General features: G+C 36.9%; 2 protein-coding genes and 1 pseudogene across 2 annotated transcripts; 1 reads left to right on the top strand and 2 right to left on the bottom strand.

Moving 5' to 3' along the window:
• Positions 1 to 1,244: 1,244 nt before the first annotated feature.
• Positions 1,245 to 3,892, bottom strand: LOC107618953 (inositol transporter 1). The gene is made up of 4 exons (XM_016321147.3): positions 3,044 to 3,892; positions 2,857 to 2,964; positions 2,575 to 2,763; positions 1,245 to 2,103 (listed from the first exon to the last, which is right to left on the bottom strand). The coding sequence occupies exons 1-4, from the start codon at positions 3,599 to 3,601 to the stop codon at positions 1,471 to 1,473; spliced, it is 1,488 nt and encodes a 495-aa protein (XP_016176633.1). The 5' UTR covers positions 3,602 to 3,892; the 3' UTR covers positions 1,245 to 1,470.
• Positions 3,893 to 5,070: 1,178 nt separating this feature from the next.
• LOC107616637 (inositol transporter 1-like) lies at positions 5,071 to 7,475 on the bottom strand. Its single transcript, XM_088497799.1, has 4 exons — positions 6,972 to 7,475; positions 6,297 to 6,811; positions 6,039 to 6,224; positions 5,071 to 5,824 (listed from the first exon to the last, which is right to left on the bottom strand). Exons 1-4 carry the CDS (start codon positions 7,111 to 7,113, stop codon positions 5,189 to 5,191), a joined length of 1,479 nt encoding a protein of 492 aa, XP_088353925.1. The 5' UTR covers positions 7,114 to 7,475; the 3' UTR covers positions 5,071 to 5,188.
• A 1,775-nt stretch (positions 7,476 to 9,250) lies between these two features.
• Positions 9,251 to 11,591, top strand: LOC107616261 (inositol transporter 1-like; annotated as a pseudogene).
• Positions 11,592 to 24,171: the final 12,580 nt, after the last annotated feature.

The following is a 24,171-nucleotide window of genomic DNA, read 5'->3' as shown; positions in this document are numbered from 1 at the left end:
CCTAAGAAGACCATCCATGAGGTGGTCAAACGAGACCTACATGTAAACGGTCTCTCTGTAGACATGATACATGACAGAGCACAATGGCGTCGTTTGATTCATGTAGCCGACTCCATTTAGTGGGACAAGACTTTGTTGTTGTTTGTTGTATAATAATATATCATTTTAAATAAACATATATAACATAATTTTATACACATATAAATTTTAAATATAAATATAATTATGATAAAAAAATATTATAAATAAATTTGATTGTTATTGAATCACATTATGATCCAATTCAATTTTTGTGAATCAAACTTTAACTGACTCATCTCAACTCAAACTCACAGCAAGCCCTAAATATGAATCTTAATACAACCTTTTTAGTGAATTTTATAAGGATTTGAATGACAAAAAATTGAGGTTCCTAGCTGTTATTGAAAAGGATAGAAAAGAAAAATGTTTTGAGAGCAAATTAAAGGCACCAACGGCATGGTAGAGACAAGTCACAATAGAGTGGGCAACGTGTTTTATTCCCTACCAATACACACAGCAGGAGAGCACCACGTGCTTTAATTTCAGTCTTTCAATTGCAAAATAATTCACTTCATTACATCATGGATGATGCACAAATGAAAGAGTAACCCAAACATTAAACTTTGGACTATGGACCAATACACAAAGGCAATGCAATCCTCTATCTTGGAAAATCGGATAAATACACCTATATTATTAGCTGACGTTATGAGATGTAGTTAAATAGTACATTTTATTAACATTTTTTGTTTTATTAAAAGTATGAACAATAACAGTTTTTCAATTTTTAATATTTTATTGGTAAAAGGTTTAGGGTGTCTTTTATAATGATCCAATGACATTTCTCTAAAATTAACTTGATCAAGATATATATTAAAGAAATTTAAATCTTCTAATATAAAAAAATTAGTAAAATAATAAAATGAGAGATTAATTATTATTAAATATATAATTTTTTATTTTTTATTATATATGAGTTTTAGTATCCTAATTTAAAGAGTGATTAACTACTTATTTTATTATTTTACTAATTTTTTCATTTTAAAAAATTTTGATAGATATTAAAGCAGGTTGAGTTAATTTAACCGAACTTAGTCTAAATTCATGACTAATCCTTTGTTCACACTAATTCCATAGTAATGAATAGATGAGGTTAATATAAACGGATCTATAATTGAAAAATGTGTTATCTTCTATACAAATATTTCATCAGTCACAGATTCTCAGAAGTTGAGATTGAGTATTTCCCTTCATATATAACAACTCATGAACTGAATTGAATGCTTCAATACTACTACTGATATTGAATGTTGACTCGAACATTATTCAAAACGAATGGAATAAGGAACATGAATATATTACAACATATAACAAATTGATTGCTAATGCATTGTGCAAAAAAGGTTGCATGCATTCTAATCATAGTAGAACTAGGATCCATTTGCATGCTCAAGATTCAAGAAGGCTCTGAGTGCGAGGATTCTTGCCCCAAGCTCTATCCTTCCACAAAATCTCCACTTCATCAAACGTCAACCCTTTGGTTTCAGGAACAAACACAAGCACAAACAGAAACGCAAGCACAGCTATGCCTGCAATGATCAAGAAAGTAGGACCAGTTCCTGCACCTTGAGCAACTGATAGAAATGACTCTGCTACAATCAAATTGGAAACCCAATTGACAGTTGCTGACATGCCGCCGCAAATTCCTCGATATTGTTCCGGATATATCTCTGAGTTTACTGTCCAAGGCACAGTCCCCATCCCCGGTGAGAAGAATGCAATATACAGGGCCAATCCTAGAACCGCAAGCCATCCATACAAAGCATTTTCAGATGATTGCTTGAAAAATGAAATGGACAGGATGATCAGTGATACTATTACTCCTGCTAAGCTATAGAGGGACAGTTTTCTTCGCCCTGCGTGGTCGATAAGGTAAATGCCAAGAATGGTGCCGCAAGCATTCAAGCCGGCAACTATGAGGGATAGAAGAAGAGCTAACTCATTGGAGCGGAAGCCAGCCATTTGCACAATCGTTGGGCTGTAGTACATTACTGTGTTAATGCCTGTAAACTGCTGAAAAGCCTGCACAATCAACCATCATATGCTTGGTTAAGAATAATTAGTTTATTTGAGAAACACACATATATTTAAATAGTACATAGAATAAAGAAGAGGGATCTGTTCATTTTTCTTTTTATATATCTGCACACTTGCAATATGTGTGAGGATAAGCACCTTAAGCATTTTGTTCTCAAATAATACACCTTGTTTGCTTACTTCTATTCACTGCAAATATGAAGTGTTTACATCAAAAAGGAAAAAATAAATGTTTAAGTTTTATTAAAACCATTACTCCTAAAAACTTAAAAGTTGATAGGAGAAGGTATGAATGAATATATCTCTAACTAAATGTCATCAGAATTGTCATGGTTTCATATCTACAAGCCTAACTCAAGCATATTTCACAGTGATCATAGTTTCCTATAAGCTCAACATTAGCCTTGTATTTGAAGAAAAATGAATAGGTTTATTAACTTGCTCAGCTCTTATTACCTGAAGTCCACCTCCGGCAAGGAATGCTAATCGGATCTCTTTAGACTTAAAAACATCCCAGAATCTGATATCCTTCCTTTTGTGAAGGTCCTCCTCCTCCGATTGAACAGAAAGCGAAGCAATTTCGTCCTCCAACCGAGCAACATCGTAGATATTTGCAAGCACATCAATGGCTTCCTTTTCCCTGTTCTGCACACACACATGAGAACCAACTCAAAAAGCTTAAAAACGTCAACCAAGAGCTTATTATGAAGTCAAAATGTAAGAAAATTATTCCGAGACCTTGATAAATAGCCATCTTGGGGATTCAGGCAGGAAGAGCATGAGGCAAAACTGAATCACAGCTGGCACACCTGAAACTCCGAGCATCCAGCGCCACGTGCCAGGAACCTTTTCTATATTTTGATCAGTGAAAACAATAGAGCAAAGAAAGAAATGAAAGGATAAAGAATGAAATTAAAGTAGGTACCTGTGTGAAAGCAAGGTTTATGAGGTAAGAAAGGAACTGTCCACCAGTTATCATAAGCACATTTGTGCTTACAAGACTTCCTCTTATTTCCGAAGGCGACAATTCTGCGATGTAAACGGGAGCGGTTACAGAGGCGACGCCGACGCCGAGACCGACGAGAAGGCGTCCGATTATGAGAATGTAAGGATCTGGTGCGAAGGCCATGACAACTGCTCCAACTGTAAAGATAACATCTGCTGTCAGAGTTGCTCTCTTTCGTCCGTACGCATCGTTGATCCAACCGCCTGCTGCTGCGCCAAGAATCGCACCTGCAACTGCCATGCTGACGATTGTTTCTTGTAGGAAGTTACTTTGTTTGACCTGTTCAAAATCGTCTTTGATGTACAGAAGGGCGCCGGAAATGACGCCGGTGTCGTAGCCGAAGAGGAGGCCGCCAATGCTGGCGACGGCGGTGAGGCCGAGAATATATGGATTCTTGAAGGCGGAGACCTTCCTTTCAGGGTACATATCTAGATAACCGGAGCTTCCCGGTCCGGGAGTGGAGATGGATATGGTCATGGTGTTTGGTTAGAAAGGAAAACAGAAATGAATGTTTAGCGCATACCAGAGGTGACACACTGACACTAGTGTATGTGTACGATGGGAACAACTAAAATGCTGACTCAGCGCCATCCTTCCTTCCTTTCGTTCTAATCTCAATTATATTATCATAACCGTCAACTTGATTTTGTCACTATAACTAACCATTCAACATTTCACCGCTTACAATAAAAAAGTGGTGGGACTGCGACTATGAGTCTATGACTGGAACCTTCAAACTGGATAAGAGTGAAAGAATTTCTCCTTCTATGCTTACTTTTTGCCACACAATATGAGAAACAACAAATATTTAGGCCACGACTCAATTTAGAATAATCTAGATCATGTGTGATTTATAAGTTAATGAATAAGAATGATCGAAACACTACATTTCAGTCTCTAAGTTTTCTTTATTTTCTTGTAACAATTAACCAACTGGTCAAACTCATGAAAATTAATTAAATTGAATGTCCTCATTTCCAATCAAAATTACTCCATATATAAATATGGCAAAAAGTATATCAAAATAAAATAATAATTATATTAAGTGTATATTAAAATTAATTATTAATATAAATTAAAATATAAAATATATACTACAAATAAATTAAATTATATATATATATTTTTATATATATATTTAATTATTTATACATAAATACATAATAACTGATTTAATTTGTAAATAATATTCTTGATAAAATAAAGTAACAAAGATATGTTTAGTGGTTTTGAATGGGTTTACTCATTCTCATAATAGCGTCATCTGTTTGTTTTCAATACAATATTTTGTATTAAGTTATTGTTACATGAAACTGAAAATGCCATAAACATGTTTATTGTTTATAATTTTTCATGTGTAATTTGAATGTTTCAACATGTTTAGTTGTTTATTATTAGAAAAGTGGGTTTTGTTATTTCTGAATTAATAATATTCTTAAATTAGATTTTTTTTTCTAAATTTAAGAGTGTGATTCAAATTTAAGACCTGTAAGTAAAGATGAAAAGACTATACCAATTGGTTGGCCTTAAATTGAATATATTACTCTTAATACAAATTATATTATAATAAAATATTAAAATTATATCAAATTGGAGTGACATTATCCTTTATCCTTTTCCTCTTTTACTAGACTTTGTCTATCATAATAGATTTAGTGGATTCACAAAATGAGTAGTTATTAATCCCGGAGTTAAATTGTGTTTTGCATGCAATTTGGACTGGACATTCAGTAATCATACATAATCAGGTGTGCATGTAGTGAAAATCTATAGCACCTAGCTAGCTACCTCTAGCAAAAGCAATGCAAGCCTGGTACACTATTGCAGGGGAAGTAAACTACATTATTATATTTTCATCCATCTATATACTCAAACAAGAAAATTTTACTCGGACACTTCATTATTTTCGACATGCAAATTTACACACATAAATACAATACACCATATACCAATAGAACCTAATGATATATAAAAAAAAAAAACGCATGTATATGTAAATACAGTAATAGTGAAGATATATAATAAGATACACCCGGTTGCATTAGTACATGATGAAATTAAGTACTAAGTACTACTAAGAAGGTTTCTTGTATCTTGATTCTTGCCCCAAGCTCTCTCCTTCCATATGACTTCCACTTCGTCAAAAGTCAACCCTTTAGTCTCGGGAACACACGTAGCCACAAACACAAAGGCAAGCACGCATATACCTGCAAGGATCAAGAAGGTGGGACCAGTTCCCAAGACTTCAGCGATGGAGAGAAAGCTCTGAGAAACTATCAAGTTTGAAACCCAGCAGACGGTGGCGGACATTCCCCCACAAATGCCTCTGTATTCTTCCGGGTATATCTCTGAGTTCACGGTCCACGGGACGGGCCCCATCCCGGGCGAAAAGAAGGCGATGTAGAGGGTTAAGCCCAAGACTGCGAGCCATCCGTACAACTGGTTGTCGGATGATTGGTTCGTGAAGGCGAAGGCCAGGATGAGGAGGGAGGTGAAGACTCCTCCTAAGCTGGAGAGTGCCAGTATCTTCCTTCCGGCGTGGTCAATCAGATATATGCCGAGAATGGTGCCTGCCGCATTCATGCCCGCAACAAGCAGTGAGATCGTTAGAGCCAACTCATTCGACTCGAATCCTGCCATTTGTACGATCGTTGGGCTGTAGTACATCACTGTGTTGATGCCCGTAAATTGCTGGAAAGCCTGCACCCAAATTCAGAACTCCATAAATGTTATATGCATTTCTTTTGTATACTACTCATTCTTCATGTGAGACTCGTAACATACATGTTAAATATATACTAAAATCAATCGTTAATATAAATAATATATTAAAAATAAGTTAAATATTACGTATATTTATTTATTTATTTAAAAATTTTTAATTATGAACTTTGCATGTTGAAAATGTATTTACCTGGAGTCCAGCTCCGACAAGGAAGGCGAGTTTGATTTCCTTTGATTTGAAGACATCAGTGAATCTGATATTCTTCCTCCTCTGGCGCTCTTGCTCTGACTGAGCAGTAAGGAAGTCAACTTCATCTTCTAGGCGAGCAAAGTCGTAGATCTTGGAAAGAACATCAACAGCTTCGTTTTTCCTATTCTGCAAGCAAGATCAAGGGAGTATTGAGTTAGTTGAATGAATGAATGAATGAATGAAGATATAGATAGATACCTTGGTGAAGAGCCATCTAGGGGATTCAGGTAGAAAGAGCATGAGGGTGAACTGAACAAGTGCAGGGACAGCAGAAACGCCAAGCATCCACCGCCACGTGCCGGGAACCCTGGTAAAAGCAAGGTTGACGATGTAGGAAAGAAACTGGCCACCGGTAATCATGAGGACGTTGGTGCTGACCAAAGAGCCCCTGATTTCGGAGGGGGATGCCTCCGCGATGTAGACGGGGGCCGTGACAGAGGCCACGCCCACTCCCAAGCCAACAAGAAACCGCCCCAATATCAGAACGTAGTGATTGGGGGCGGCTGCCATCCCGATGGCACCCGACCCGAATATGACGTCAGCAATGAGCGTGGCCTTCTTCCTCCCGTATGCGTCGTTGATCCAACCTCCCGCCGCCGCTCCAAGAATGGCTCCGGCAATGGCCATGCTCACTATTGTCTCCTGCAGAAAATTGCTATTCCTAACTTCCTCAAAATCATCTTTTATGTATAGAAGTGCTCCTGATATCACTCCTGCATTTAATTATTTGTTTAATTTCAGTATTTAATTATATATATATATATATATATATATATATATATTGAACAATGGGACTAGAGAAAAGATAGAGAAATACAACAATAAAATTTGTAGCTAGAGAATCAACACGCAAGTTAGAACTGAAATTGGTACCTGTGTCGTAGCCAAAGAGCATGCCACCAATGCCAGCAACGGCGGTGAGTCCGAGAATATAAGGATTCTTGAAAAATGACATCTTCCTATCAGGATACAAATCCAGGTACCCTGAGCTTCCTGGGGTTGATTGCATAGTCATCTTAGAAAATGCAACCTAACCACCAATCCAAATCTAATATATGAAATCACTTAATGAATTTAGGCAATCGACAATATGACGATTCTGATGGGATTAAGGATCATTTGCTTAAACCATGCATGGAGCCATGAATTATAAATAGTACAATATATAATGGAGAGAACTAAATTGATTTGCTGGGATAATAGCCTAATTAACAGAATTGGGAAATTTTAAATTTCAAAAAGGCTAGCTTAGGAGCGAGGCCAGATCGGATTTTGTTACTTCCTTGTTGTATTTTCGTTTGGCTAAGAAAGGGAGATGCAAATTGGGTACAATAATTTGGACAATATATCATAACCATTAATTTAAAGAGAGGTTGTATATATGTATGTATGTATGTACCTCTTCAAACTCCCCATCTTCATTATTTTTCCTCCTGCATGCAATTTTATTTTATTTTCTTTTCTTTTTTTCTTTTTTTTTTATTTTGTTTTTTCAGTTGCAATTTCTTATTTTCCCTCCTAATTACCAGCCATCCATCCCAATAAAACAGATCCTCCGTCCTAATAATTGCATAGATCACGTATAATTATATACCTTAAAAATGAAATCACTAATCGTCTTTGTTAAACACCCAATATGGTGTTCGCCAGCCATCTGTTAATTAACTAAATTACTAAAATAATATTAGTTCACAAGAATTGAAAAATTAGTTATGTTCAACTAAGTGTTGAACTGTATTTTGTGTATTAAAAAAATAAATATAGTACTGTTATCAGATAAGAAAAATAAAAAAAAGATTATCTATATTCAGTCCTATTTTATAATACATACTTTGTTTTATAATATTTATCACTTTTTATATTTTAGATAAATTTATAATGTAATTTAAATAACATAGTCTTTCCATCTTCATTTAGAAGTGTTCGAATCTCACTCCTAATTTTAAGAAAAAAAAAAAAATCACATTATGAATACAGGAACCCTATTGTATGGATTCATTCAATGTGAATGAAAGAAATTAGAATGAATTTAGATTCTTTCAAACAGGAACCGCAAACTCGAAGATTTGACTGTACTTTATGGAACACCTTGTCCGCATCCAGAGGAGGCAATGATAAGGAATACTACATAATTATTTGGTGGTCGTTTTCTCAAAAAAAAAAAAAAAAAATGGTTGCTTGGGATTTGCTCCTTTCACTTCAAGTTCATCATAAAATATATTTTTCTATACACTTTTTATTTTTTAATTTTTTTGCCATTATTGTGAAATTAAATGAGTAATTTACAATATGATCGTAAATTTAAAAATCATTGTTCTCTGAATTTTTAAATAAAAAAAATATTTAACACCAAAAAAAATATATCCAGTTGTACACATCAAATATTAATTATAATAAATTAGTATACGTGGAAATTTTAAGGAATAAAAGAGAATAATAATAATAATCAATAATTACTTTTTGTACATTTAATGTGTTTATACTATTTGTCAATAATTATTTTTTGTACATATTATAAATTATTAAAAATAATACAGTATATCATTTAAGCATGAAAATGAGAAGACACAGTTGATTTTGATTTTTGGCTGAGCTGCAATACAACTAGCACTAGCACCAATACGAGTGTGATACTTCAAGTGAGAGAAAAAGAAGTCAAAAACTGATGAAACGAAAGCTCGTGCATTCTTATTATTTATTTAAATACTTTCTTTTTTAGTATATAATAACTAAAATACAAATGTAAAACAATCTTAAATTAAGGTAAGGGAATGAAAAAACAAGGTAAGAGCATATGTGTTTGAAATTTTGAATACACCTGTGTTGAGTTGGAGAGAGGAGGGAAAGGGGTTGGTCAGAGGTGAACCAAAAATAAAAATGCCAAATAATTCAGGTGTAATTTTGTGGCAACATGAAAACAAATTTTCTCATAAAAGCTGAAAATGTTTGTTAAGTTGTTCTAAATACAATAAACAAAAAGTTTCCATAATCACTAAATTTAATAACTATCAATTCTCATATAAATTATAAAGTGCTAATCAATACTCAATTGTTTTTTCGTTTATTATCTCAAACTGCACAAATAGAACACTTGCAATTACATGATTAAGCAAGTAATGCAACAATGGTGGCTGATATGGATATATCCATAAATGCAGGAACTTCTGAAGTATCCAGAACGTAAAATATCATTTTTTCAAAGCTGTTACATTCTTAGAGTTTCTTTTACGATTTGCATTGGTGGTCTTCTCTTTGGTTATGATATTGGTATATACATACCCAGATGTGTATATATTATAAATGCAAACATTTAATTAATAATATTTGATAATAAATATCCAAATTGATTTAATTTGTAGATGTAATATCTGGAGCTCTCTAGTATATAAATGAAGAGTTTGAATATGTCAAGAAGAGCTATTTACTTCAAGTAACATATAGAAACAGAATATCTTTAATTTAATTACTATCAATTTTAGTATGTGTATACTCAAATCAATTACCAAGCTATTATATAGAGAGTGCTTAGTATTTAAAAAACAATATTATCCTATTCTAAAAATATTTAATGTTTGATAATTAATTTTATGTTAAATTATTCTATTAGTCCATATAATTTGATTGAATTTGTAATTAAATTTCTATATTTAAAAAATTTTAACTAGGTCCTTATACTAATTTTAAATTTGTAATCACATTCTTACTATTCTAAAAATGTTTAACTTAACAGAATATAATCAAGTATATTCACCACTAGTAAGATGGATAAAAATATCTTTTTAACATTTACGATTAATAATTATCTGATTACAAGTTTAAAATTGGTGCGGGACCTAATTGAAAACTTTTAAAATATCGGAGGAACTTAATTACAAATTTTAAAAAAATTATAAAGACTAGTAGCGTAATTTAAAATTTTTTTTAGCTGAAAAAAATCAATAAATGGGGCTTACTTTTTGTGTCTAAGCAGCATTTTTGAATTAATATAATACATGGTTATCATATTGTATTATTTTGTATATTCTGTCTCACAAAAGATAATTATTAACATGGCCTTGGTGGAGCAATTTTTGGCGCCGCTATAGGTGGTTACATTAACGATGTATTCGGACATAGGATTGCTACAATCATAGCAGATATTAGTTTTATTATTGGATCAGTGATAATGGCTCTGGCACCAAATTCTATGCTTATCATAGTGGGCCGTTTTTTAGTTGGCTTGGGTGTTGGTTTTGCCTCCATTACTACTCCTTCATATATTGCGGAAGTATCACCATCTGAAGAGGATTAGTTAGTGACAATTATCTTATGATTACTGGTGGCCAATTTATTTCTTATGTCATCATATATATATATTCAATTATAATTTATAAACATCGACTTATGTATGCATATGCAGGTTCTAGGGACTTGGCGTTGGATGCTTGGACTTGCAGTTACACCGGCTCTTGTTCAATTGGTTCTCATGATGTTTCTCTCTGAGTCTCCTAGATGGCTCTACCATAAGGTCTATTATATATAACAGTTATTGGTTTCTTTTAATTCAAAATATTATCGGTGTAAAATAATTTTATACATAAATATTACGTTAGCAAAAATAATTATTCTTTACATTGATAACATGAATGTTTATCCAAAAAAACATATTTGATTAGAAAATTATATAAAATATTTTATACTATCAATATATAAATATTAAACTCATATGTATATGTGTGTATATAACACTTTGATTCATTTGAACTTGCAGAATAGGAAAGAGAAAGCTACCACTGTGCTTTTCAAAATTTACCCATCACCTCGGTTGGAGGACGAAATAGCAATTCTTGAAGATCACTTGGAGCAAGAAAGCAAGAACAAGGTCAAGGTTAAATTTAGTGTGATGTGTTCAAATTAAAAGAAATCAGATTAGCATTCATCTGTGGAGCTGGACTTCAAGCATTCCAACAATTTGTTGGAATTAGCGTTATAATGTACTATAGTCCAATAATAATCTAGATGGCGGGCTTCAAGTCCAATGAATCATCATTGTTCTTGTCACTTGTTGTTTCAGCCTTAAATGCCGCTGGCACAATTTTGGGCATTTACCTAATTGACATTGCTAGGAGGAAAAGTTTTGGATGGCTTGCTATTGTAGGTTTGGGTGTGTATATTTTATTATTTGCACTTGGAATGGGACCTGTTCCTTGGACTATGAACTCAGAGATATACCCTGAAGAGTATAGAGGGTTATGTGCTGGCATGTCAGTTACAGTAAACTGGATTAGCAGTGTGATAATGTCAACTAGCTTCCTTTCAATGGCGGAAGGAATTGGACTTGGCCAAAGTTTCTTGATTCTTCTGGGAGTAGCTGTTCTTGCAATAGTATTCGTAATCATTTATATGCCAGAAATAAAAGGATTAACTTTTGAAGAAGTGGCAGACATTTGGAACTAAAGAGCCTACGAAAAGGATAAAAATATAGAAAGCATCGTTGAGAAAGCAAGTGCATGATTTTTTAAAATGCACAAATCATTAGGTAAAGATTATTTGCGGGATCTTCTAACTTCTAGAGGCCAATGTTGTGATGCATGCTCCAAGTCTCCAAAATTTTTCTTGAGCCTTGGAATTTTTTTCAAAAATTGTTTATACAGGGAATAAATCCTCTTAATTATTTTTTTTAATTGTTTTGTCAAATGTGATATTTACCATTCAACATGTGAGTTATATATTAAAAACAGTCAACATGATCAAAGTATAATGGATGCATTAAATTTTAGTTTTGATACCTTTTTCAATTGCAATTTTAAGTGTGTGACTCGCAAAATAAAAATTTTCTTAATTCTAAACAGAATTTTATATATAAAAAGGGAGAAGGTTGAATTAATTAGAAAATACACACTAATTTTTAAAAACTAAGGTTGAGATTTCTAAAATTTGGATTAAAAAAAATTGCCAGCCCCGTTTGCACAAAAACTTAACATATAATTTTATGGATGAATTCGAAAGTGAAGGTGACTTGGAAAGAACAACAAAATGGAAGATGACGCTGCGATGAATCATAGCTTTTAATTTTTAAGTTACGATAATCAAGTGTGAACCAAAAATCTCAATATACCCTGTGGTATTCTCCTGAAAATGCATCTAGAAGTAAAAGCATTTGGAGTTAAGCTATAGAAGGAACAAGGAATAAATTTAAAGGGACAATCTAAATTTACATCTTGAAAGCATAAAAATTAAATGTGCCTACTATTATAGGAAATCCAATTATTAGTTCTTTTTCCTGCTTCAAAGTAGAAAACCAAAATTAAGAGGAAAAAGGTACATATAAAAATATCAGACGCTAGTAGTATCTCACATTATTGGCACTTAAAATAGAAAATTGGCCAGGATCTCCAATGGCTGGAGAGCTCTTTCATAGCCAGCAGCATAACCACCTCTTGCACCACGGCCCCGGCCACGGCCACGCCCACCTTGGTTATAGTAAGTCTCACCTTGGTTGTTATTGTTGTTATTGTTATTGTTATTAGGGTAAAATATATTTTTTGTCCTTAACATTTTCAAAATTTTTCAAAATGATCCTTAAAGTTTAATTTGATTCAATTTAATCCCTAACGACGTTTGAAATTGTTTCAATTTTATCCCTACTATTAAATTTTTATGGTCAATAGTTAGTCAAATTTTCTGTTTCCAAATTTATCCGATTTTTTTTATCTAACTCTAATCCTAATTAATACACTAAATTCCTAACTCATCTTTAATTTCAATCCTACCTAATTTCAAATCATCCAAAATCCAACCTTTCCAATCCTTCGTCTCACTACCACCATTGCCGCCATTATCGTCGCACGTAGCACTGCCATCATATCACCATTCTTTGCTCACTACTAGACTCACCACTATCAGTCCATCACAAAAGCTTTCTGCCCAAATCTCCACCCTCAATCCATTAATCAACAATAACAATTCATCCCACCCTAATCTTCACCACCAGACTTACCTCCATAACAGTAGAAACTACCCAAATCTCCACCCCCTTCCATTAATCAACAATAACAATAACCTACCAACCCAAATTTTCACCTTCACCCATAACAGCAAAAATATTTTTTTATTTTAAAAAATAAACAAGCTTAACAGGGAGAAAGATAAAGAGTGGAAGGATGAGGCAAGGTCATTGAGAGAGGGTGAACCAAAGGCGACGACAGAAGGGAGGACGAGGGCCGGAGAGTGAAAGGAGGTAGCGACGGTGACAGAGGAAAGCTGAGTAAAGGTAGAGACGATGGAAAAAGGTGCGACAGTGCGACACATATGTAGTGTGAAATCTTCTCTGCTTCACCAGTGATAGTGATAGGATGATGATGACGGCAAGTGGTGACAAGAAAAAGCGGCAGCGATGAGAGAGACGCTAAGAAAGGTGGCAGCGGTATGCATATGGCAAGAGGAAAAGGAGGAGGGGTGGGGTTGGTGATGGAGGTGGTGGGATATCTGGTGCACAAATTGTGAATCACACTTTTCACAACTCGTACAACTAACCAGCAAGTGCACTGGGTCGTCCAAGTAATACCTCACGTGAGTAAGGGTCGAATCCCACGGAGATTATTGGTTTGAAGCAATCTATGGTTATCTTGTAAATCTTAGTCAGGAAGTCAATTATGTTTATCAGTTGAATTTCAAATAAACAATAGAGCATGGATTAAAGGTTACTTGTTATGCAGTAATGGAGAATATGTTGGAGTTTTGGAGATGCTTTGTCTTCTGAATCTCTGCTTTCCTCTGTCTTCTTGTTCACGCACGCACGTCCTCCTATGGCAAGCTGTATGTTGGTGGATCACCGTTGTCAATGGCTACCTTCCATCCTTCCAGTGAAAACTACGCTCACGCGCTCTGTCACAGCACGGCCAATCACCAGTTGGTTCTCGATCCGGTTGGAATAGGATTTACTATCCTTTTGCGTCTGTCACTAACGCCCAGCCTTCAGGAGTTTGAAGCTCGTCACAGTAATTCAATCCTCGAATCCTACTCGGAATACCACAGACAAGGTTTAGACTTTCCAGATTCTCATGAATGCCGCCATCAGTTCTAGCTTATACCACGGAGATTCTGATTAAAGAATCTAAGATATACTCATTCAATCGTATATAGAACGGAGGTGGTTGTCAGGCACTCGTTCATGATTTGAGGAAGGTGATGAGTGTCACAGATCATCACCTCCATCACAGTTAAGCGCGAATGAACATCTTAGATAGGAACAAGCGTGTTTGAATGGAAAACAGAAATACTTGCATTAATTCATCGAGACACAGCAGAGCTCCTCACCCCCAACAATGGGGTTTAGAGACTCATGCCGTCAGAGAATACAAAGTTTAGATCTAAAATGTCATGAGGTCCAAAATAAGTCTCTAAAAGTTGTTTAAATACTAAACTAGTAGCCTAGGGTTACAAAATATGAGTAGACTATGATGGATGATGCAGAGATCCACTTCTGGGGTCCACTTGGTGTGTGCTGGACTGAGACTTAAGCAATTCACGTGCAGAGGCCATTTGTGGAGTTGAACGCCAGTTTTTATGCCAGTTGGGCGTTCAACTCCAGCTTTTGATCCTTTTCTGGCGCTGGACGCCAGAATTGGGCAGAGAACTGGCGTTGAATGCCAGTTTACGTCATCTATCCTTGTGCAAAGTATGAACTATTATATATTGCTGGAAAGCCCTGGATGTCTACTTTCCAACGCAATTGGAAGCATGCCATTTCGAGTTCTGTAGCTCCAGAAAATCCACTTTGAGTGCAGGGAGGTCAGAATCCAACAGCATCAGCAGTCCTTTTTCAGCCTGAATCAGATTTTTGCTCAGCTCCTTCAATTTCAGCCAGAAAAATACCTGAAATTACAGAAAAACACACAACTCATAGTAAAGTCCAGAAATATGAATTTTTCCTAAAAACTAATAAAAATAGACTAAAAACTAACTAAAACATACTCAAAACTATATGAAATTATCCCCAAAAAGCGTATAAAATATCCGCTCATCACAACACCAAACTTAAACTGTTGCTTGTCCTCAAGCAACTAGACAAATAAAATAGAAGACTAATAGGTTGAGAAGCAATAATATCTCAGAGTTTTTTGCATGAAGCTCAGATTCTAATTAGATGAGCGGGGCTAGTAGCTTTTTGCTTCCGAACAGTTTTGGCATCTCACTTTATCCATTGAAGCTCAGAGTGATTGGCATCTATAGGAACTCAGAATTCAGATAGTGCTATTGATTCTTCTAGTTCAGTGTGATGATTCTTGAACACAACTTCTTTATGAGTCTTGGCTGTGGCCCTAAGCACTTTGTTTTCCAGTATTACCACCGGATACATAAATGCCACAAACACATAACTGGTGAACCTTTTCAGATTGTGACTCAGCTTTGCTAAAGTCCCCAATTAGAGGTGTCCAGAGTTCTTAAGCACACTCTTCTTTTTGCTTTGGACCTTGACTTTAACCGCTCAGTCTCAAGTTTTCACTTGACACCTTCACGCCACAAGCACATGGTTAGGGACAGCTTGGTTTAGCCGCTTAGACCAGGATTTTATTCCTTTAGGCCCTCCTATCCACTGATGCTCAAAGCCTTGGGATCCTTTTTATTTGCCCTTGCCTTTTGGTTTTAAGGGTTATTGGCTGTTTGCTCTTGCCTCTTGGTTTTAAGAGCTTTTGGCTTTTTCTGCTTGCTTTTTCTTTTTCTTTCTATTTTTTTTTCTGCAAGCTTTGTTCTTTGCTGCTTTTTCTTGCTTCAAGAATCATTTTTATGATTTTTCAGATTATCAATAACATGTCTCATGTTCATCATTCTTTCAAGAGCCAACATATTTAACAGTCTTAAACAACAAATTCAAAAGGCATATGCACTGTTCAAGCATTCATTCAGAAGACAGAAAGCGTTGCCACCACATGTTACTAATTAGAATTTTTCTTATTAAAAACTCGAAATTTTATTGCCTCTTATTCAAAAGATCTACTATTTTATTCATGTTTGCTGATGATGGGAAAAATAGACTATAACTTAATTGGGGATAAAATCAAACTAGACACTTATTACTACTAATGATCATGTAATGAAGACACAAACATAGATAAGCACTTAACATAGAGAAAACGAAAAACAGAGAAAGTAAGAACAAGGAACGAGTCCACCTTAGTGATGATGGCATTTCCTTCTTGAGGCACCAATGATGTTCTTGAGCTCTTTTATGTCTCTTCCTTGCCTTTGTGGCTTGATTCCTAGTGATTTTTGGTATTTCTATCCTCAGTTGCTTCCAATAATTATGTGGAGGGAAGTGCATCCCCTGAGGTATCTCTTGATTTGCAGCCACATGTTCTACCACTGAGCTATAGATCCTTCACATAATTGTTTTACCACACCAAACTTAGAATGTTGCTCGCCCTCGAGCAAAGAAGAGGGAATGGATGAAGAAGAAGATGTGGAAAGAAAAAACTAGGATTATGAGGAGGGAAGGTGGGGATCCTGTGGGGTCCACAGATCTTGAAATGATCCTGTGAGGTCCACAGATCTTGAGGTGTCAAGGCATTTACATCCCTGCACCAATTTGGGCATGCAAAATGGCCTTGCACACAACTCTGGGCGTTCAGCGCCAGGTTGGTGCCCATTTTGGGCGTTCAACGCCCATTTACTAGCCATTTCTGGCGTTGAACGCCAGAACCATGCTTGTTCTGGGCATTCAGCGCCAGGATGTTGCCCATTTTGGGCGTTCAGCGCCAGAACCATGCTCTGTTTTGGCGTTGAACGCCAGACAGGTGCTTCCTCCAGGGTGTGATTTTTCTTCTGCTGTTTTTGATTCCGTTTTCAATTTTTAATATTTTATTTTGTGACTCCACATGATCATGAACCTAATAAAACATGAAAAACCATGAAAGCAAATAAAAATTGGGTTGCCTCCCAACAAGCGCTTCTTTAATGTCCTTAGCTGGACCTTGCTGAGCTTTTAATCTAGCTTCAGCCTTGAGCATTCTTGCTCAATGTTGCCTTCTAGATAATGCTTGATTCTCTGTCCATTGACAATGAACTTCTTATCAGAATCAATATCTTGAAGCTCCACATAACCATATGGTGATACACTTGTAATCACGTATGGTCCCCTCCACCGGGATTTCAGTTTCCCGGGGAATAGCCTGAGTCTAGAGTTAAACAACAGAACCTTCTGTCCTGGTTCAAAGATTCTAGATGACAGCTTTCTGTCATGCCACTTTTTTTATTTTTCTTTATATAGCTTGGCATTTTCGAAAGCTGTGAATCTGAACTCCTCTAGCTCATTTAGCTAGAGCAATCTTTTTTCTCCTGCTAATTTGGCATCAAAGTTTAGGAATCTGGTTGCCCAGTAGGCCTTATGTTCCAGTTCCACGGGCAGGTGACATGCCTTACCATACACCAGTTGGTATGGAGAGGTCCCTATAGGGGGTCTTGAATGCTGTTCTGTAAGCCCACAGAGCATCATCCAAGCTCCTTGCCCAATCCTTTCTACGGGTATTTACTGTCCGTTCCAGGATTCTCTTTAATTCTCTGTTAGAGACTTCAGCCTGCCCATTGGTTTGTGGATGATATGGAGTGGCCACCTTGTGGCGAATTCCATACCGAACCATGGCAGAGTAAAGCTGTTTATTGCAGAAGTGAGTGCCCCCATCACTGATTAGTACTCTAGGGACACCAAACCTGCTAAAAATATGTTTCTGAAGGAACTTCAGCACTGTTTTAGTATCATTGGTGGGTGTGGCAATAGCCTCAACCCATTTTGATACATAGTCAACTGCCACCAGAATATAAGTGTTTGAGTATGATGGTGGGAAAGGTCCCATGAAGTCAATTCCCCATACGTCAAACAACTCAATTTCCAAGATTCCTTGTTGAGGCATGGCGTAACCATGAGGCAGATTACCAGCTCTTTGGCAACTGTCACAATTACGTACAAACTCTCGGGAATCTTTATAGAGTGTGGGCCAATAGAAGCCACATTGGAGGACCTTGGTGGCTGTTCGCTCACCTCTGAAATGGCCTCCATATTGAGATCCGTGGCAATGCCACAGGATCCTCTGTGCTTCTTCTCTAGGCACACACCTACGGATAATTCCGTCTGCACATCTCTTAAAGAGATAAGGTTCATCCCACAAGTAGTACTTTGCATCAGTAATTAATTTCTTCTTTTGTGTCCTGTTGTACTCCTTGGGTATGAACCTTGCAGCTTTATAGTTTGCAATATCGGCAAACCATGGTGCTTCCTGAATGGCGAATAAATGCTCATTAGGAAACGTTTCAGAGATCTCAAGAGAAGGGAGGGGCGTCCCTTCCACTGGCTCTATCCAGGACAGATGATCAGCCACTTGGTTCTCTGTCCCTTTTCTGTCTCTTATTTCTATATCAAACTCTTGCAGAAGCAATACCCATCTGATGAGCCTGGGTTTTGAATCCTGCTTTGTGAGTAGATATTTAAGAGCAGCATGGTCAGTATACACAATCACTTTTGATCCTACTAAGTATGATCTGAACTTGTCAATGGCGTAAACCACTGCAAGTAGTTCTTTTTATGTGGTTGTGTAATTTTTCTGGGCATCATTTAGAACGCGACTGGCATAATAAATGACATGCAGAAGCTTGTCATGCCTCTGTCCCAATACTGCACCAATGGCATGATCACTGGCATCACACATTAGCTCAAATGGTAATGTCCAGTCTGGTGCAGAAATGACTGGTGCTGTGACCAGCTTGGCTTTCAGCGTTTCAAACGCCTGCAGGCACTTTGTGTCAAACACAAATGGCGTGTCAGCAGCTAGCAGATTGCTTAGAGGTTTTGCGATTTTTGAAAAATCCTTTATAAACCTCCTATAGAATCCTGCATGCCCCAGAAAGCTTCTGATTGCCTTAACATTGGCAGGTGGTGGTAATTTTTCAATTACCTCTATTTTTGCTTGATCCACCTCTATTCCCTTGTTTGAGATTTTATGCCCAAGAACAATTCCTTCAGTCACCATGAAGTGACACTTTTCCCAGTTTAAAACTAGGTTGGTCTCTTGGCATCTTTTCAGAACAAGTTTCAGGTGATCAAGACAGGAGCTGAATGAGTCTCCATATACTGAGAAGTCATCCATGAAGACTTCCAGAAATTTTTCCACCATGTCAGAGAAAATAGAGAGCATGCATCTCTGGAAGGTTGCAGGCGCATTACATAGCCCAAATGGCATCCTTCTATAAGCAAACACTCCAGATGGACATGTGAATGCTGTTTTCTCTTGATCCTGGGGATCCACTGCAATCTGGTTGTAGCCTGAGTAGCCATCCAGAAAGCAGTAATAATCATGACCTGCTAGTCTTTCTAGCATCTGGTCTATGAATGGTAAAGGAAAATGATCCTTTCTGGTGGCTGTATTGAGCCTTCTGTAGTCAATACACATGCGCCACCCTGTAACTGTTCTTGTAGGAACCAGTTCATTTTTTTCATTATGAATCACTGTCATGCCTCCCTTTTTTGGGACGACTTGAACAGGGCTCACCCAGGGGCTATCAGAAATAGGATAAATAATCCCAGCCTCTAGTAACTTGGTGACCTCTTTCTGCACCACTTCCTTCATGGCTGGATTTAGCCGCCTCTGTGGTTGAACCACTGGTTTGGCATTGTCCTCCAATAGGATTTTGTGCATGCATCTAGCTGGGCTTATGCCCTTAAGGTCACCTATGGACCACCCAAGAGCTGTCTTGTGTGTCCTTAGCACTTGAATAAGTGCTTCCTCTTCCTGTGAATTTAAAGCAGAGCTTATGATCACTGGAAAAGTGTCACCTTCTCCCAGAAATGCATATTTCAAGGATGGTGGTAGTGGCTTGAGCTCGGGTTTAGGGGGTTTTTCCTCTTTCAGAAGAAAGTTCAGAGGCTCTTTCATGTCCCCTGAATCCTCCAAATCAGGCTGAACATCTTTAAAGATGTCTTCCAACTCTGATTCGAGACTCTCAGCCATGTTGATCTCTTCTACCAAAGAGTCAATGAGATCAACTTTCATGCAGTCTGTTGATGTGTCTGGATGCTGCATGGCTTTGACAGCGTTCAACTTGAACTCATCATCGTTGACTCTCAGGGTTATTTCCCCCTGTTGGACGTCAATGAGGGATCGTCCAGTTGCTAGGAAGGGTCTTCCTAGAATGAGAGTAGCACTCTTGTGCTCCTCCATCTCCAGCACAACAAAGTCAGTGGGAAAGGCGAATGGCCCAACTCTGACAATCATGTCCTCAATCACGCCTGATGGGTATTTAGTGGAACCATCAGCAAGTTGGAGACATATCCGGGTTGGTTTAACTTCTTCAGTTAAGCCAAGCTTCCTAATAGTGGATGCAGGTATTAGGTTGATGCTTGCCCCAAGATCGCATAAAGCTGTCTTGGTGCAATTACCTTCTAATATGCATGGTATCAGAAAACTCCCAGGGTCTTTAAGCTTTTCAGGAAAGCTCTCTAGAATGACTGCACTGCATTCTTCAGTGAGGAGAACTCTTTCTATTTCTCTCCAATCCTTTTTATGACTCAAGATCTCTTTCATGAACTTGGCATAAGAAGGTATTTGCTCAAATGCCTCTGCAAATGGAATCTTTATTTCAAGATTCCTGAGGTAATCTGCAAAGCGAGCAAATTGCTTATCCTGCTCCTCTTTCCGGAGTTTTTGAGGATAAGGTATCTTGGCTTTATATTCTTCAACCTTAGTGGTTAAAGAAGCCTTTTTAGAGGGGTTGTTATCAGCACTTGTGTGTGTCTGATCCCTCACTGACAATTGAGTGCCAGAGTCAGAAGCTGGAGTGAAACTGGACGCCAGCTCCTTGTCTGCTTCTGGCGTCTGAACTCCAGAACTGTGCCCATTTTGGGCGTTCAACGCTGGATTCTGCCCTATTTGGGCATTCAACGCCAGATTCTTGCCCATTTCTGGCGTTGAACGCCAATCCTGCTTTGTTTCTGGCGTTGAACGCCAGTTTTGGGCATGGTCTGGGCGTTCAGCGCCAGCCTTCCACCAATTCTCTGTCATTTTAGCGCCAGACTTATTTTTCCCTGGGCTCTTACTGTCCTCAGGTGAATCTTTGGTGGGTTGCTCATTTCTTGACTTTTTGATGCCTTGAGGTGGGGTATTAAATTTTTTCCCACTTCTTAATTGAACTGCTTGGCATTCTTCTGTTATTTGCCTTGACAGCTGCTGCTTTGTTTGCTTAAACTGTTCTTCCATATGTATATTAGCCATCCTTGTCTCTTGTAATCTATCTTTGAATTCGGCTAACTGCCTTGTTAGGAAGTCCAATTGCTGATTGAATTCAGCAGCTTGTTCTACAGGACTGAGTTCAGCAGTTGCTGTTTTAACCTCTTCATTCATGGAAGGGTTGCTGCTTAGATACAGATGCTGATTCCTGGCAACTGTATCAATGAGCTCTTGAGCCTCTTCAATTGTCTTTCTCATGTGGATAGATCCACCAGCTGAGTAATCTAGAGACATCTGAGCTCCTTCTGCAAGCCCATAGTAGAAGATGTCTAACTGAACCCACTCTGAAAACATTTCAGAGGGGCATTTTCGTAGCATCTCTCTGTATCTCTCCCAGGCATCATAAAGGGATTCATTATCTCCCTGTTTAAAGCCTTGGATGTCCAACCTTAGCTGTGTCATCCTTTTTGGAGGGAAATATTGATTCAGGAATTTTTCTGTCAGCTGTTTCCATGTCCTTATGCTGGCCTTAGGTTGGTTATTCAACCACCTCTTAGCTTGATCTTTTACAGCAAATGGAAACAGCAATAGTCTGTAGACATCCTGATCTATTTCTTTATCATGTACTGTATCAGCAATCTGTAGAAACTGTGCCAGAAACTCTGTAGGTTCTTCCTGTGGAAGACCGGAATACTGGCAACTTTGCTGCACCATGATAATGAGCTGAGGATTCAACTCAAAGCTACTGACTCCAATGGAGGGTATGCAGATACTACTCCCATATGAAGTAGTAGAGGGGTTAGAATATGACCCCAGAGTCCTCCTGGACTGTTCATTTCCGCTTAGGTCCATGATGGAGAAAGGGAGATGATGTAAAATAAAAAAAATATTATTTATTTATTTATTTATTAATTTATTTCGAAAATAAAATAAATCAAAATAAAATAAATAAAAATGAGTAAAAGATTTTCGAAAAAGTGGTTAGGAGATTTTGAAAAAGATATGATTTGGAAAAGATTTTAAAATTTTTTTTTTAAAAAAAAAATCTGAATTTTTTTTTTATAATTTTCGAAAATTTGTTTTAAAAATAGAGAGAAAAGATAATTTTGAATTTAGTGAGGAAAGAGAAAAACAATAAGATAGCACAAGATTTAAAATTTTTAGATCTAATGCTCCTTGTTTTTGAAAATTTTGGAGGGAAAACACCAAGGTGTCCAAACTTAAAATTTTTAGAAAACCACCAAAATTTTCGAAAACCAAAGGGAAATCAACAAGAAAACACCAAACTTAAAGTTTGGCACAAAATTTTATAGAGAAAATATTATTTATGAAAAAGAAGGTTTTGAAAAGAATATAAAAGACTCTAACCCAATTACCAAGAACACAGATTAACGCTCTAGCCAAATGAGTTATGGAAATTTTCGAAAACCAAAGAAAAATCAACAAGAAAACACCAAACTTAAAGTTTGGCAGAGGATTTAATAGAAAAATTATTTTTGAAAAAGGTTTTAAAAAATATGATAGCCAATTACCATGAACATAAACACCACGTTCTAACTAACTGAGCTATAAATTTAAAGTGTTTTAACAAGGGATGAATAATAAAAGACTCTAAACCAAAAAAAAAAGAGAAATTTTTCCTAATCTAAGCAACAAAATAAACCGTTAGTTGTCCAAACACGAACAATCCCCGGCAATGGCGCCAAAAACTTGGTGCACAAATTGTGAATCACACTTTTCACGACTCGTACAACTAACCAGCAAGTGCACTGGGTCGTCCAAGTAATACCTCACGTGAGTAAGGGTCGAATCCCACGGAGATTATTGGTTTGAAGCAATCTATGGTTATCTTGTAAATCTTAGTCAGGAAGTCAATTATGTTTATCAGTTGAATTTCAAATAAACAATAGAGCATGGATTAAAGGTTACTTGTTATGCAGTAATGGAGAATATGTTGGAGTTTTGGAGATGCTTTGTCTTCTGAATCTCTGCTTTCCTCTGTCTTCTTGTTCACGCACGCACGTCCTCCTATGGCAAGCTGTATGTTGGTGGATCACCGTTGTCAATGGCTACCTTCCATCCTTCCAGTGAAAACTACGCTCACGCGCTCTGTCACAGCACGGCCAATCACCGGTTGGTTCTCGATCCGGTTGGAATAGGATTTACTATCCTTTTGCGTCTGTCACTGTAAATCATGTTGCTTGTATGCGAAGTTTGTATTCGTAGGTTTTGATGAATGACAAACCAACAAACGACATGAAAGACAAACCAACAAACAACTTGAATGAACAAGCATGTTGAAAGATCAACCAACATTCAACGTTGAGGAATGAAGAGTTGAAAGCAACACAACAACAACAAGAAACTCAAGTCCACAACATTTGAAGACAAGTATAGTGTCTTAGGACTTAGGTAACTTCTTGTTAAGAACCAATTGCTAAATCTCTCAACACACACTCACAAAATGTTTTGATGCACATCTTGCAATTCGATGCTAGCCAAATGGTTTAAAACTTGTTTTCAAAGGTACAAAAGCATAGGAATTGACTCCAACAAGTTTGAGATCAATCCTAAGCATTTTGAAGTGATTTTAAGCCATTCTTTAAGGTTTGCATCGATGCACACTCATCTTGCATCGATGCAAAGCATGCGACGACTTGTTGCATCGATGCAAAGATGTTTGCATCGATGCAACCTAGCTGAAAATTCAAATTTCAGCTTCAAAGACACATTTGCATCGATGCAAAGTGTTATGCATCGATGCAAATGATTCAAAAACATAAAAAACGGCTAGTTTTGACAAAACGGCTCCATCCCATTAACTCCCCAACGTTTCTAAGGTTTGGGGAATCTATAAATAGATGGATTGAAGCCTTATT

This window comes from Arachis ipaensis, chromosome B9 (assembly GCF_059453495.1).
Source record: "Arachis ipaensis isolate K30076 ecotype BB chromosome B9, ASM5945349v1, whole genome shotgun sequence".
Classification (NCBI taxonomy): Eukaryota; Viridiplantae; Streptophyta; class Magnoliopsida; order Fabales; family Fabaceae; genus Arachis; species Arachis ipaensis.
The sequence above is the reverse complement of the archived record's forward strand: the minus strand, read 5'-3'. Positions and strand labels throughout refer to the sequence as shown.